Here is a 16,892-nt window from a genome sequence, read left to right as displayed (position 1 = left end):
GTGGTGTATTCAGAGTGTCTAAAAAAACAAAAAACAATCTAATTGGGTTTACTATAATGACATTTATTTTACAGGTTTGGTATAAAATCATGCTTTATTGCATCTATATTCTTTGAGTCTCGATTATGTTTTTTTTTTTTTTCTCCTTATTACCCCATGCTCCTGTTCTTCAGATTTTTTTCAAGGTTTTTCTGCCAAAGAAGTACGATTGCCACATATGTGTTAAGTGAGTTCAGATGCCTTTTTTATGTGCCTGTGTACATCCTACCATAGCTGTTATTTGTTGAGTACATGAATTTACATCAGACCACAACTCAAAATCAGGAGTTAAATTAAAAAAATGTGATCATTTAAAAAGATACAGTTGAAAAACAATCCCTTGCGTGTAACTTCACTGATACGTTTATAAAAAGCAATGTTAAGGTTCTTGTAGATATCTTGCACTAGGAGTGTTTTCTTGATATATTTTCCTTTTCCAAAACAGTTATCCAATTCTTTGGATCAAACAAGAGGAAATTTGTCTCCGTTATGTCCCGGACGCTGTACTCGTTGGGTTTGGTGCTCCTTCCTGCTCTTGCGTATTACATTCCTTCATGGAAAAACCTACAGCTGGCCATGACTCTGCCAACATTCATTTTTAATAATAAATAAAATCATCATAATAAAACATCATGGCTTGAAAATTGACAAGGAAGGTCCAGGAAGGGAGAGCAAAGGGACTCCCGCGACGCCAGAGACGTGAGTCGCCGGACCCACTGTCCGGAATGGAGACAGGCTAGGATGCCGGGCCGCTATTCCCCATAGTTGCCGTGGCCTAGAGAGGATGAGCCACTGTGCTAAAGCTGCCGCCCTTCGTGCCCCGGACCAGAGAGAGAGAGAAGAGTGTGCGGTCGCCGGACCCCACCCCTTACCTGGACCCATCCTAACTGATCACTATTTATTTGGATACTTTATTTACCCCTTTTTTTTACATTTTGTTTTATTTCTCTTTGTCTTTTCTTTTGAAGGTGTTGAGGTTTGGCCAGGCTGGTTTCAGTGTGGATGGACTCACTGGGAGAGTAGTTCTGATGTTCTGTCCAATCAGGAGTTGAGCAGGTGAAGCTCCTGATGCTTATGGCGTAGCTTTTTAAAGTGCTTTGTGAGGGAACACTCTTTTTTCCATCCCAGCCTGTGCGTATAAGAGAACTTAGCTGTCTGCACACTTCGTCCTCTTCATGAGCCCTCTTTATTTGAGCAAGCTTGGTAGGTGATGCTGGCAATTGTTGAATGACATGATCAACACACACCTCTTCCTCTCTTTTTAGGTCAGCTTCAGATGGGTTCAGTGGAGCTCTGGAGAGTCTGCTGTGATCAGATTTTTTCCAGCAACGTGCATGATCGTGTAGGAGAACCGCAGGAGTCGTAGACAAAATCGTAATATGCGTGGAGATAGGTCATCTGGTGATCTCGAGCCTAGTTGACTGACTAGTGGCTTGTGGTCAGTCCTGACCACAAAATCCAGTCCCAGAAGTCCCAGAAGAAAGATTTGAAATCTTTCAAAGGCCCACGTGATTGCTAGGGCCTCCTTCTCAATTTGTGCGTGCCTTTTCTCCGTAGGTGTTATGCTCCTCCAGCTGAAAGCAACAGGTCTCCATTCACCTGTAGGCTGCAGCTGAGGAGCTGTACTCCTCCTAATCCAAAGAAACTCTGGTAACTCTGAAACTGTAACTCAGCTGAAACTCTGGTATGCTGATCTGGACAGTACTGTGCTGCCGAAGAACTGAGTTCTTGCTTCAATTTTTCAAAAGCTTGTTGTTGTGGGCTTCCCCACACCCAGACGTTTTCAGCTTTGAGTAGGTCTCTGATGGGTCCAGTCAGCACTGCAATGTTGGGTAAAGATTTTCCAATGTAATTCACCATGCCGAGGAATCTCTTGACATCAACCATATTTCTAGGCTCTGGCAGTTCTTTGATAGCTTTTATTTTATCTGGGTCTGCTCGTATGCCTTCAGCACTGACGATGTGTCCTAGGAACCTAACTTGAGGCACTGCAAATTGACATTTTTCATTCAGTGTCAACCCTTCCTTTTCCAGGCGGTTCAGGACCTTGATTAGTCTTGCATCATGTTCTTTGATTGTAGCACCGAACACCAGGATGTTCTCTGCGTGGGACAGTGTGCCCTCCAGGCCCTCTAGCAGTTGTGTCAAACGTTTCTGAAAGTGTTCAGCTGCTGAGGAAATGCCAAACGGAAGGCGGTTAAAACAGTATCTTCCATAAGGCGTAATGAATGTAGTGAGTGGGACCAAATCTTTATGCAAAGGAATTTGCCAGAATCCAGCAGTAGCATCCAATTTGCGCCTGACAGTTTAGCCAGTGTTTCATCAACTGCAGGAAGAATATGTCTCTCTCTGCAGACATTGTTGTTTAGATGTGTTAAATCAACGCAGATTTGAATCTTGCCATTTGGTTTCGGCACCACCTGAAAACCACGTAGTTGCTTCTTCGATGGGCGCTACAACTCCTATTTCTTCCATTTCCAGCTCCTCTTTGACTCTATTCATCATGGGCAAGGGCACTCGACGAGGGGCAGACAGTGCAAATGGAGTGGTTAACTCTTTGATTTTGTACTCTCCTTCCAGTTTTCCATGTCCTGTAAAGACTTAGGAACAGCTCTTTGTAGTTTGGGTCTGATGTTTGAATTGCATCCACTGTGTGAAGTAAGTCCAGCTCTTTTATGGCAGGTAGTCCAAAGAGAGGGGATACAAGTCTTGGTATCACAAACACTGGATGTTTTATAACTCTTCCCTGATGACCAAGTGATGCTTCAAACTGCCCTCTCACCTGTATTGACATGTTGCTTGGTCCTCACAGCTTTTTGTTCGGCGGGCTGAGAACACCATGTCTCGTCTTTTGAGTACATGCTCTCTGGGATGGATGTTACTGCTGCTCCTGAATTTGCTCACCATTCACTTCAATGGACTTTTGCCAGACATCAGTCGAATTCTCAGACTTTACCACTCCCAGGAACACAGTCTCTATGCTCTCTGTCTCATCACAATGATATATTTCCTCCAGTCTTTTCTGTGTTTTGCAGACTGCAATGAATTGGCCTTTTTTCTTGCACTTCCTGCACTCAGCCTCCCTCGCTGGACAGCTGTTCAGTGAGTGTGCTTGTGGCTTTCCACATCTGCCACATCCCTTGCTGGCCTCATTGTGTTTTGTACTGTCTGGTCGTCTTTGCGGTCTTTTTTGTGCAAATTTTGGTTTCATTTTGTATTTTAACATGTCCATGTTTACCTCATTTGAGTCACCACTTGCTTGTCTTAAAGCAGCACTCAGTAGCTTCGGGATTTCTACGCTGTATTCTCGCTTTTTGCTCGCAGGTTTCTCTCTAGAGCTCCCTCCACAGCTTCGGAATAGATATTTGACAACACTGTTGTAAAAACTCGTTGGTGATTCTCAGACACCAGAGGCTAGTAGATCAACGACATCAAAGCAGATGGGACATTCTTTAAAACGTCTTCTTCATTCGGGTTCGGACAGCGTGAGGGAGCGCAATAATGACAGCATTTTAGCAGATTTCTTTTGGCCGTAAAGCAATTGTTTACATCGCGAGACCTGATATCGCGCGAGACTTCCTGACGCGGCGGCCCGCCACCCCAAAGTTGCAAGTGCGTATTTTCCGCTCACGGGCACCAGGGGGGTGCGAAACGACCACCATTCAACCCGAAATAAGTATTATAACCATTCCAGTGACTCCGAAGCTGTTCAGTTAAGGTAAAAAAGTTACTTAGTTCACCTTTAAGATCGTCTGCTACTTTTTTATTTCTTCACTTTGTCTTAGCTTTGTGATGGCTTTAATAAGTGTGAGCTCGGGGTCAAGATATAATCTCTCTGACAATCCGTGATCTCGTATGCCAACTACTGTACCAGTCTGTCTCGTATAATTTCCTCTTGAAGGACTCCATACTGGCAATTTCTGCTAGTTTATGAACTGCAGTGATGAACATTTCAGCTGACTCGCCCGGTTCTTGGCACCTCTTGTTGAATTTAGCCCTCTCGTAGATCACGTTGTGTTTACATACGAAGTGTTTCTCGAACGCTTCTTTAACTTTGTCATATTTCTTCCTGTCTCCTTCAGAAAGAGCCAGCATGCCCATGATATCATCAGCTTTATCTCCCATTGTGTAGATATGTGAATTAACTTGATATTCTTGGCTTCTTTCACTAATTTCCGCTGCTATTCGGAATCTCTCTCACTTCTGACACCATGTTAGATTATATTTATAATGAACAGACTGGAGACAGCAGGCTCTTAACATGGAAGTTTTACGAATGTGAGTTGTTGCTCCATTTATTCTGTACAGATTAGTATTTGGCAAGAACTTCCCCTTCTTGTCTATGGCGAGGAGTCTTTCAATTGCAGAAATAATTCCATTGTGTTTGTTATCAGCTGTCACAATTCTCTCTGTCACCATATACAGGGGCCATGTCTGTTCTGATACAGTGGACTAGTGATGCTTTTACCAGAAATGAAAGGTGTTGATCTCCCAGAAACTGTGGATGATGTGGAAAATATGAGGTAGGTAGGTCAAGTTTTCTGTTTTCAATTCACTAATAATAGGCCAGTTATTAGTTTAGCCTTAATAATATCATGTTCTGCAGGAGGCGCAAACACAAGGAAATAGATGGTGATCAGTTTCCTGAAATAAGAGAACATCCCAGAAGTGATTTCAGTCACAAACAATAAATGTAATCATAAGATCTATGGTTTATAACATGTCCATTGCTGTAATATTACCGTAATATCATATATGCAATATACATACAGAAGAAAAACTGAGAGTATAGTTGCTTTCAGACGACAGATTTTTAAATATGACATATTCCTACACTTTTATGTATTTCCTCATGTTTAGTATCTAATGTATGTCAGTGTTCTGGGTGATATAGTCATATGAAGTACGTTAGTGTTAAGCTGTTTTATATTCATGCTCATAATTCACATCCAGTCATCCATGAAACTCACTTTTAATGAAGAGATGCTTTTAGAGACACAGAATACATTATGTTAATTAACACGTGGTGACCTATAAATTCTCTACTATAGTGTTATTATGTTAGTGTCTGAATCTGAACAAAAGGTAAATTCATTGCATTCATTTTTGGGGAACGTTCAGCAAAACCCAATCCAGTCATTTATAGTTCACAAGAACTACAGATTTAGAAATGTCAGTTTACTAAATGTATTTGACAAAAAAACTGTTTAGAATCATATGGGCACTAAAAAAAGAAGCTTGAATGGCCATATTAGGACCCTCCCCGTTTTGTACGTCAGTGTTGCTGTAGCCATTACATTAGGGCATCATGGGAAATGAGGTTAGCCTTTCAACTGCTGTGTGTTAATGGGACAAACAAACCTGAACAATCAACCAACAGTCTGAATGTTAAACAGGCTGGAAAAAAATCAGTGCCAGGCATTTGACGTGAGAATAGCACGAAGGAGGTTAGTGAACCTCAGCAGCTTTGACTGCTAAAAATATAAACTTAAAAAAATATATTGATGTGATAAACAAAGCTTGTCAAGCTATGAAGGAAATGCAAAGAAATGCTTTTGATTCGGACCATGACGGTGAAAGGGGTCCAGAGGAGCGCAGGAGACTTCAGGAGAACATTCGACAGTGGAATTCAAACCGACTCAGCCTGTTTGAGATCACTGATCCTGATGAGGTGAACACTTTTTTTTCTAATGATAGAACTTCTGGACAATTTTACACTTTCAAACTATTCAGAGTGGAAGTATTTATTGCCTTATTTAAATCCTTTTAAGTTCCCCCTAAATTTCAGTTGGAAAAAGAGGCAAAAAATGCATGTGATCAGATCATTTGGCCTTTGAAGAATTTGATGATTCATCCTGCGATCTTTGATTTTTGGTTGAAAATGTTGGTGTCTTGGTAAATCTGAGCACATTTTGAGAAAGAGTTCATCTCCAGACAGTCGAGATAAGAGATTGCAGGGGACTTTTTCTTAGGAGAGAAATATGAGAAAAAGGAGAGTTAGCTAAACTTTCCAAAAAAAAATGTTTTCATTTAATCTCATTGCTGTCTAGAATAATTTAGATATTAAAGAAATGTAATCTGTGATTTTTTTTTTTTTTTTTTTTTTTTTTCATTTAGTTTGATTACAGTATTTCTGTGTTCACAATTTAATAGATTTGCATCTTTTTAGGACTCTGTATTCCATGGAGTTGTTCGTTTCTACCTCCAAGACCATATTTCAGGGAACTGTGCCACCAAATGCATTTGTATCTCAAGCTCTACTACCACAAAAGAGGTCATTGAAACCCTGCTGGAGAAGTTTCAGTGTGATGGGACACAAAATCCTTTCCCATATTCATTATTTGAGGTCTTAAAAAATCAAGGTGAAATCAGGAATTTAACTCTTGTTTTGAGACACCGCATGTTCTTGCCAGTCACGTAATGTTCTGTGTTTTTTCCATTTAGAAGAAAGACAACTGGACCTTTCAGAAAAGCCCTTGGTGGTTCAACTCAACTGGAGTAAAGAAACAGATGGCCGATTTCTCTTGAGGAATGACACTTCTGTATCTTCGCAGGTGTGTGACATCACTGTCATTCTACTAAATCAAATATGCAAGTTAAATTAGTTGGTAAAACTTTATAATATGGTTTCATTAGTTAACATGAAGTAACAATGATTTTAAAACATTAAACATATAGACAATGTTGATTTCAACATTTGCTAATATATTATTAAAATAAAATAAAAATTGATCTGTTAACATTATTTAATGTACATGAACTGACATTTAAAAAATTGATAATGGTAACAAAGATTAATAAATACTGTAACATAAACATTACTGGTAATGCATTAACTAATAGGACCTTATTGTAAATGTTACTAATTAGTTTTGTATCAGGATTTTGGAGTGAACTAAAAACTTTTTTTAGAATGGCTGTCTGGAAAATAAGGAAAAAGTTGGGGTAATCGAGAATTTCAAAAGGACATTATCAAGGAAAGAGAAGAGTAAAAAGAAAGAGATGAAAAAAGAAGTTTCTCGCAGTTACATGAAGAACGATGTCTCTGAAAGTAAACCGAACAGGTAGGAAATCTTTTTTGTTGTTGACCATAGCATGACAATCTTAAAGGAGTCATAATGTTGTGTTACCTTGGATACCCAAATGCTCTATTATAGTATTTTAGGCACTTCTAAAAAAGAAAAGTGGAAAAAAAATCAACACAGAGCCCCTCAGATCCTTATTTCTAAAGGCATTATTGTCTCGCGAGATCTGATGCGATGTTTTGGCTGTCGTGGACGGTCATTATAATAATGCAAATGAGGGGCGCGTTGATTGGTTGCAGGAATGTATTTTACTACTTCCAAGCGGTACAAAAACATAGACAAAATACTGCAATAGCTCAATAAATGTGACGGTACTTATTGTTAGTGAAATTGTAATCACAACCAAAGAAAAAAGAAAAAATACACCATTGCCAGATACATTCTTACAGAAGCCCCACTAACTGAAAGCTATTTTCAAACTGCATGTTTTGCATGAGTTTGGCTAATAATGTTTAGTGGTATATTGTTTTCATACTTGCATTTAAACAGTTTTAGCCACTGAGCATGGACTCCTGTACCGTCACTACTGTAGCTGCTAGTGTAAAACAAAGTGGAAAGATGTGGCTAGCATTCGTAGAGTCCATTCCCCGTGTTTACCTCGAAGGTAACGTTACATACAATAGCCGCATTAGCTGTTAGCTGCTATTTGTTAACCACAGTAGAGCAATAAAAACACAGTCTTACCTTTTCAATTTCTGGCAAGTCCCTGATGGTTGGGATGGCACCTTTTCCCAAACGGAGCTTCGAGGCCAAGTTCGCCTGATACTGCCCCAAATTTGTAAAAGATTCCGGTGTAAAATGTTTAGCACACACACCTAACGATACGCCACTTGAAAGAGTTGTTGGGACAGCGTCATTAAAAATGAATTTCATCCACTGTTCCCTGATAGTTTCGTCCGTTTTTGGTAGATAAAACACATTTGCATGTTGTTTGTGGCAGTCACCCACAGAGCATCTCAGGTGTGCACTCGATTTCTCCATCTTTCTCGAGTCAACTAAACTGAATCTGAGGGGGAGAGGGGGAGAGGGGCGGGCTTCCCGCGGCATAGGTTTGCGGTGTCCATATTTGGTATATCCTCCCCCGTCTTGACGTCAAGAAGGGGAAGAAATCAAAATCTCGTTTTTTCGTGCGCGTGCACGTGGCCTATTTTACAAACCCTGAGGTAAACAAACGCTTCACTTTTAAATATCGGCTTCCCGGCCAGTGTATAATCATTATGCAATCATAACATACATTGATTCTCGTGGAAAAGTGAAATTTCTACATTATGACTCCTTTAACGTAAAAGATTTTTGTTCCTAGAAGCATCTTATTGAGTGTGTGCAAATATCCATATTATAGCAAAGGTTTTAGACACCAGTGAAAATGTCAACTTTTATGGTACTTTAATGTGATCAGTTGGTTGAACCCTGAAAAGCTAGTGAATTTAATGAAAAGTAAAAAATGTATATGGAAAAAAATATACAAAACACTTTGTGAACGAAAAAGATTCTCAAAAACCCTTATTACCAGCAAATATTATTTAAAAAGCTAAATCTAGATTTAGGTGTCTGCGCCTTTAATAAAACTTAATATAATACATTAACAATATAATTAAAATGTCACCTTATGCTTATACGTTATAGGTCAAGGTGATATAAAATCATAATAAGTGTTTATAAATTCTATCAACTGTTTTTTTTTTATGTTTGCCATTTGCTGAAATCAGTAAATCCTTTCAAACTCTGTTTTAAGCATATCCCTGTTAAAGCAACATTCATTACCCAAAAAATATAGTATATTTTTCATTACAGCAAAACACAAGACTACTTGAAAGTGAAATGGACTCTCCCGATCAGCATTTCTTTAAAGGAAAAAGGTACATTTGTTTATCCTGGCACAATAAAATAATACACAATTCCCTGTACGGTAACACTTTAGAATACTGTTCCTTCATTAATGAATAACTACACAGGAACAAATGAGTAACGCACTATTAACATTGTTGTAACTACTATTAACTAACAAGAAACTCTGATTAACGAATTAGTAAGTCATAGCGTTCAGATGAATGTGGTAGTTCACTATTAGCTAATCAGTAACTACTATTTTTCATACCTCACTGAAGACTACTAAGAACTACTACAGGTTCATAATTAATATTAATAATGCATAATATATAATAAGGTAATGGTAACTCATTAGTAATTAATCAAGTGTTACTACATCCTTCTAAAGGAACTACTAATAATTTGGATCAGTATTCTAAAGTGAAAAACATGATAAATACCTAATATTGACTGAAGTCATTGTAAGTTTTAAGGCTTTTTGTAAGGTTTTTGATAGTAATGACTCAAGTGTTACTACATCTTTCTAAAGGAACTACTAATTATTTGGATCAGTATTCTAAAGTGAAGATCATGGGAACACAATAGTAATGACTAAAGTGTTACCAAATCCATTGGAAGGAATTACTATTCAAAATCTTACAAAAAGCTTACAATGACTTCAGTCAATATTAGGTAGTTATCATGTTTTTCACTTTAGAATACTGATCCAAATAATTAGTAGTTCCTTTAGAATGATGTAGTAATACTTGAGTCATTACTAGTGGGTTACCATTACCTTTTATTATAAATTATGCATTATTTATGAACCTGTAGATAGTAGTTCTCTGGGAGGTATGAAAAAAATAGTAGTTATTGATTAGCTAATAATGAACTACTACATTCATCTGAGCGCTATTACTTACTAATTTGTTAATCAGAGTTTCTTGTTAGTTATAGTTACTAGAATGTTAATAATGCGTTACTCTATTGTTCCTGTGTAATTATTCATTAATGAAGGAACAGTATTCTAAAATGTTTCCCTCTGTACTGCTCTTAGGTCATTTGCGTTTTACTTCATTGATTTCTGTTTCAGATGAGGATTCTTTCTTGCGTGCTGTGATAAATGACATCAACAGCTCCACGATTCACTTTAAGCTCTCGCCCGCATATGTGTTTTATCTGGTTGGGCGATTTTTAACCAGGAATAAACCTCACCAACAGACTGAACAGAGACTCTGCATTATATTTGACAAGAGTGTGAGCTTGATTCAAGACATCATTGAGGTAGATTCAAATCTATATTAAAAATGTACTGTATGATGTACTGTACTCCATGACTTCAAGATCAAATTCCCTGATAATTTCCATGATTGTGTCTGTGTTTCCCGTTTAGAAACAGAGGAACATCGCAGTGGCTCTTGCCTTTTGGATGGCGAACGCATCTGAGCTCCTGAACTTTGTCAGACGGGACAGAGATCTGTGTCCCATCACACTCCAGGCTCAAAACACTCTTGCTCAACTTGTGCAACAGGCCTTCAGGTATGATAAAAGCGTGAGTGCATTGTGATGTTTGCAGCGAGGCCGATGTATTTTGACCGTTTAATGAAGCGTTAATGTTTCCTCAGGTACCTGTCACATCGGCTTCAGGTTGATCTTGAAAACCACTTGCCTTCATTCTTTGCTGATGTAAAAAAGGAAACAGCTCAGGCAACAGAAATGGGTAGGCCTACATTCTTATTTATCGCTTTTTTACAATGCAGTTTAATTCAAGTTTATCTGTATAGCGCATTTCGCAATACATATTGTTTCAAAAGCAGCTTCAAATGCATGTTACAATCAGAAAGTATTGTGGTTAGTTAACAACATGTTATTCACTTAGCAGACACAAGAAACGGGTTAGGAAATGAAACAACAGGACAATATTTGACAGCTTTGTATATTCGATGTTTGCGTCATCTGAAATCGTCGTTCTGTGTTTTCTGTACAACCTTTCACAGACTGCTGTGGCATATTTTGAATGCATTTTGTCCATATCAATCTATAATTGTGGTGTTGTAATGATTTTCACTGAAGGCAAGCTGGTTGAGAACCCAAGTGCAACTTTAATTCGAAAATGTGATCAAACATAAAACAAAGGCATGATGAGGCATGGAATTCAAAACAAGAACATAACTTACACAACATTACATGAAACATTCAATATTCGACAAAGACACAGGGCAAACATGAGGGCTTGAATACAAGACTAACGACTAGACAAGGGACACTTGTGAACAGTTAAACAATCAACCAATGACAACATGACACAACAGACAAGGGAACACATGGCAGGATCACATGACTAGAACAGGGGGTCACATGACAGACAAGAATAAGGAACAAGAAACAAAACCCACAACGTGACAGGTGTCATCTAATTCAGAATTACCCACCATTAATTGTGAAAACAATTTGGTAGATCACTTTGCATGTCCGTCAAAAGGGATCAGATTTTGTATGTTGCAAGTTTGGATCCACCCAACTATCAAATTATGTTCTGTTTTGCTAATGTTCCCATTAAAGTTATGAAACGTTATTTCTGAATTTCCAGTCAAAGCAGCTGAGGCTCACTAACCTTCATGCTATTCTTCCAGTTATTTTGTTATTTCCAGTTTCTTTTTTATGCTTTAAATGTTTTTTATGTGAATGTTAGAGAAAAAATTTTCTCTATTTTATTATTTTGCAAGTATTATGGGAACATTAATTTTGAATGTTCTCTGAACCATCTACAAAAAGTAGCAAGGAGTAACGTTTAAAAACTTTAGACTTAGTTCACCCAAAAATGAAAATTATGTCATTAATGACTCACCCTCATGTCGTTCCAAGCCCGTAAGACCTCCGTTCATCTTCGGAACACAGTTTAAGATATTTTAGATTTAGTCCGAGAACTTTCTGTCCCTCCATTGAAAATGTATGTACGGTATTCTGTCCATGTCCAGAAAGGTAATAAAGACATCATCAAAGTAGTCCAAGAGACTACAGTGGCTCAAACTTAAGTTTATAAAGCGACGAGAATACTTTTTGTGCGCAAAAAGTAAACAAAAATAACGACTTTATTCCACTATTCATTTCCTTCTCTCTGGGCCTCGAGTGAGTTCACGTAGTGTAATAGCGTAGCGCGTCTGTTGCTGACGCTGGTCATGTGTGTGATGCGTGTGATGTTTCCGAAAAACATTCCATAAATGATGTATTGGAAGAACTGTTCATACTGGAAGTTTGTTCATAACTTTGAGAGTACCTTGTTAGCCAAAGTTCAGAGAATGTTCCCTGTTAGCTGACTACAGGTTCAGAGCCCACAAATGATGCTCAGTGAACTTTTAGCATTGTGCAATTGAGCAAAAAACAACCTTAAGTTGCTTCAGATGATAAAACATCTGGATTAAAGATGGTGACTTTGCACATGGTTGTGTACTGTATAGCAAATAAAGATTTTGTTCTGTTCTGAATTTGTTTTTTAGAAGGCGTCTTGAACGTTCTCATAAAGACCATGAGTTTGCTCCGAAGGTGTCGGGTCAACCCTGCTCTGAGCATCCAGCTCTTTTCTCAACTTTTTCACTTCACGGGGGCCTGGATCTTGAACCGGTTCACTTCACCGGGATCAAAGCTGTGCTCGAACTACTGGGGCAAAACTCTACGGCAGCGTCTGAGACACATAGAGGCCTGGGCAGAAAGACAAGGGCTGGAGCTGGCTGTTGACTGCCATCTCAGTCGCATAATCCAGGTAGTGTATCTGAAAAAAAGATGAGAAATACAAAACGCAAAATGATGTACACTCTTAAAAATAAAGGTTATTTATTGGCATCTATGGTTGCGTGAAGAACGTTTAACATCCTTGGGATCTTTCCCAGGTACTTTATACACTCTTAGAAATAAAGGTTTCAAATGTTGTTTTTTTCCGTGATGCCATCAAATAACCATTTTTGGTTCCCCTAAGAACCTTTCAGTAATCTGTTATTCAAAGAACCATTATTTTCTTAGTGTGAAGAGCATTTTAATATTCTAAAGGCCATTTGCCCACTATATAGAACATTTTATTCCATGAATAGGTTCCATGGATGATAAAGGTTCTTCATGGAACCATCAATGCCAATCAAGAACCTTTGTTTTTAAGAGTGTAGTAGAAAATGATTTTTTTTTTTTTTTTGATTACACAGCCCTTTTTTTGCACACTTTGAAAAATGTAATGATGTTGAGTTCAATAATATCAATAAAAACTTTCCACCATGTAAAAAATTTTTGTGGAAAAATATGATATAGACATATAATTTAAATAAGCCTTAATGCAATCAAATGTCCAAAGTTTTGAAAACGGTACTCAAAATGTATAATTTAGCTTACAATCTGCAAAAAGTTCTAATACTCCATTTCACCTTACAAAATAATGGTTGTCGAAAGTAAAAATGCTGGAAAATTCACATATTTTTTGGAGAAAGCATTATGTGCTAGAGCAAAACAGCCACTATTTTTGGAATCAGCACCCCAAAATTAGTAAGAAACAAGTGTTGGATTTCATTCAGAACCAAATATGATGCAGGGCAGTGTTGTTAAAATGTTCTTCACATGCACACTAAAAATTATAATGGTCCTTTTAAAGGGATAGTTCACACTTAATGAATTAATTAAAGATTACTTATCCTGGTGTTGTTCAAATGCCATATTCCCTTCTTTAATTTATGGACCAAGGATATATTTTTTTAAAGTCTTACAAAAGCGCACGTTGTGCAGCCGCACACAGACCAAGGTCAAGAATTTGGTTAAATAATACATAAAATTTCGGTTTGTTTTTCACCAAACCCTATCATATACCCCCCAGAACACTTGGAATATACAGCACGTGTCCCATGGGACCATTCTGTGATACTTTTGCATCTTTTTTTTTAAGTTTTAAAGTTGGTCACTTTTCACTGCCATTATCTGAATGAGCACAAGCGGGACATTTTTTTAAAAATCTCATTTTGTGGTCCATAAAAGAAAGAAGGGCATACAGCATTAGAACAACACCACGGTTATGACTTGATGTTCATTTTAGGATGACCTATCCCATTAAAAACTGTTTGCTGAAAGGTTCTTTGGGGAACTAAAAATGGTTCATGTTATGGGTGCGAACCCCCCTTTTTGAAACATTAAAGAGTGTTTTTTTAAACAATATTATTTAGATCTTTATCAACATCAAAAGATCTGACCTATCTGGGTTATGACAGTTATTTCCTTAAAAATGCTGCTTCTCCTCAGGCGACGATGCTCCTGACCATGACTTCTTACTCCACACGCGACGCCCTGATGATTCAGTCCACATGTTACAAGCTGAACTCCCTACAGCTAAGAGCACTGATGAGCAAATATCACTACGCCCCAAATCAACCCCACTTCCCACCCGTAAGTGATGGAAAATGATAACTCACACGAAAATCAAAACAGCTATGCATAATTGTTCTGATGTCCCACTGGAAGATGATGTCTACAGAGTTTGTCATTCATAGGCACTGATAGAGCGCGTAGCTGCCTTGGCGGAGACCACAACAGACGTTCTGAGAAGAGAGGGAGGAGAAATCCGAGTGGAAGAGGAACTAGAGCTTCACCTGCCTTTCCTGCTGCCCGAGGACGGGTATTCATGTGATTCCATGCGTGGCATTCCCAAGGGATTTCAGGAGTTTTTAGAGCCCATCTGTCGCAAAGGTACAAGACAAGTACCTTTATTTATATAGCGCTTTATACTATACAGATTGTTTCAAAGCTGCTTGACAGCGATAAACAGGAAATTAAGGATTAATGATGCAAACTGAGTTCAGTTCTGCTATAAAGCAGCTCTAAAAAGACAATACTGTAATTATTCAGCTAAGGATAGTTCAGTGTTTGATTCGGTTCAGTTCAACTTGTAAAGTTCATCAATTAATATGAGTTCATTTCAATTCAAAGCAGCTCTGCAGAAAAGTGTCATCATCCAGCTCAATTCAGTTCAAGTTTACTTCTCATCCAATGGTGTCGGTGCAGTCAAATCGATAATATTGCTAAAGCAGTAAAGGATAATTCGCCCAAAAATAACACATTTTGTCATAATTTACTCACATTCATGTAGTTCCAAACCCATAACACTTTGGGTAATCTTTGAAACACAAATTAAGATATTTTTAATGAAAGCCGAGAGGTTTTAGTAGTCTTGGTTAATGTTAATTTAAAAATGTAATAATATATTTTTTTTTTAAATGCAAAAGTTGTGTATGTTGATTTTGGTAATAATGCACTGTCAACTACCAAACAAACAATAAACATTTGTATTTTTAACTAATGTAAACAAATGTTAATAAACGCCACAAGAAATCACAAGAATATCACTCATTCATTGTTACTTTATATTAGCTATTGCATTAACAAATGAGACCTTATTGTAAAGTGTTACCATAATTTTGTAGCAATATAATATCAGAACTTTTTTTTACAACAATCTGTGATATAAGATTAAGATCTTAACATATGGAGATTTTATGAAGATATGGATCTTAAGATGGTCTTAAGATATGTCCACACTGATATTTGCAGAAAAACATTTAATAATGGCATTGTAAAGCTTTTAATCTATCATTAAGATATACATTTGTATGTACTTCATTTACTTCATTTATGTATTTCATTTACTTTGTTCCAAACCCATAAGATTTTAGTTAGTCTTCGAAACACAAATTAAGATATTTTTAACAAAACCTGAGAGATTTTTGTCCAGGTAACCAACATTTTGAAGATCTAAGAAGGTCATAAAGATGTCATAAAATGAATTATATGAATCGAATATAGTTTAATCCAAGTCTTGTGAAGAGACACAACCACTTTATATGATGAACAGATTTAATTTAGGCTTTTATTTACATGTAAACAAAGAAACATAGAGTGCATATACATATCACATATGGCAAATATGTTAAATACTCATGCGTGCTAGAACAAACCTCTCTGGTTTGCATGTTTGAGCTTACGTGTTGTGCCCTATGTGTCAATCAAGGTTTGGTTACCTGGACTTTTAATGGAGGGACAGAAATATTTCAGGTTTCATTAAAAATATTTTACATTTTCGTTTCAAAGATTACCCAAAGACAGGTTTGGAACGACATGAGGGTGAGTAAATGATGACAGGATTTTCATTTTTGGGTGAAATATCCCTTTAAATGTTCCTCTTGTGATAGTGTAGAGTCAATACATATAAAATCAAGGATTAAAAATACATCTATTAATAAATATTTTAATGGTTATCAAAAACTGATGAACTTGCAACTTTTCTAGGTCTCTGCAAATTGGTTTCTCATTCCATCTGTGTTGGGACTTGGACCATTTTCTTCGGCTCGTCAGATTGTTCCACAGAGTGTTCAACTTGGGTATGCTGCTCATTTACAGATAAAGCTTAAATTAAAGTAAACAATTCCTAAAAATTGCAAATAATTGATGAGGTAGTCATGAACCTCGTCCTTATCCATTAAGTACATCTGGACTTTGGAGGAGCTGTTGCTGCATTTAACTGTTATTCAGATTTTCTGCGTTAATTCTGAAACACTCTTTATATATGTTATGTTATCAATATTAGAAACCTGATCCAGTGAAAATAACTCTAAAGAAACCTTTGCATGGTGGAATGGGAGTGAGCATTGTAGCCGCCAAGGTAAGACTAAGTTCAAGTATTAGTGATTTTGTTGCAATTTACTATACGGTTTAATTTGTTTACATTAGTTAACTACATTAGTTACCAGTTGTGTCTGTTAACATTGGTTAATGCACTGTCAATTAACAAAACAATGAACAGCTGTATATTTTTTTACATTAAAGGGTTAGTTCAAAATTCTGTCTCTAATTACCCTTATGTCGTTCCAAATCTGTAAGACTTGCGTTTATCTTCGGAACACAAATGAAGATCTTTTTGACGATCTGTCCCTCCAT

At 37.3% G+C, this 16,892-nt stretch overlaps 1 protein-coding gene across 1 annotated transcript in view; it reads left to right on the top strand.

Moving 5' to 3' along the window:
• Positions 1-9,965: 9,965 nt before the first annotated feature.
• afdnb (afadin, adherens junction formation factor b) overlaps positions 9,966-16,892 on the top strand; it is a gene marked incomplete at its 5' end in the record, with an annotated part of 15,691 nt that continues 8,764 nt past the window's right edge. The window contains 8 exons of the mRNA XM_084394162.1: positions 9,966-10,217; positions 10,327-10,472; positions 10,559-10,653; positions 12,431-12,693; positions 14,205-14,348; positions 14,453-14,648; positions 16,245-16,336; positions 16,543-16,617. Of these exons, the coding sequence (XP_084250288.1) occupies positions 9,966-10,217; positions 10,327-10,472; positions 10,559-10,653; positions 12,431-12,693; positions 14,205-14,348; positions 14,453-14,648; positions 16,245-16,336; positions 16,543-16,617 (1,263 nt within the window). The remainder of the gene's footprint in view (positions 10,218-10,326; positions 10,473-10,558; positions 10,654-12,430; positions 12,694-14,204; positions 14,349-14,452; positions 14,649-16,244; positions 16,337-16,542; positions 16,618-16,892) is intronic.

Source organism: Rutilus rutilus, assembly GCF_951802725.1.
Source record: "Rutilus rutilus genome assembly, chromosome: 21".
Classification (NCBI taxonomy): domain Eukaryota; kingdom Metazoa; phylum Chordata; class Actinopteri; order Cypriniformes; family Leuciscidae; genus Rutilus; species Rutilus rutilus.
The sequence above is the reverse complement of the archived record's forward strand: the minus strand, read 5'-3'. Positions and strand labels throughout refer to the sequence as shown.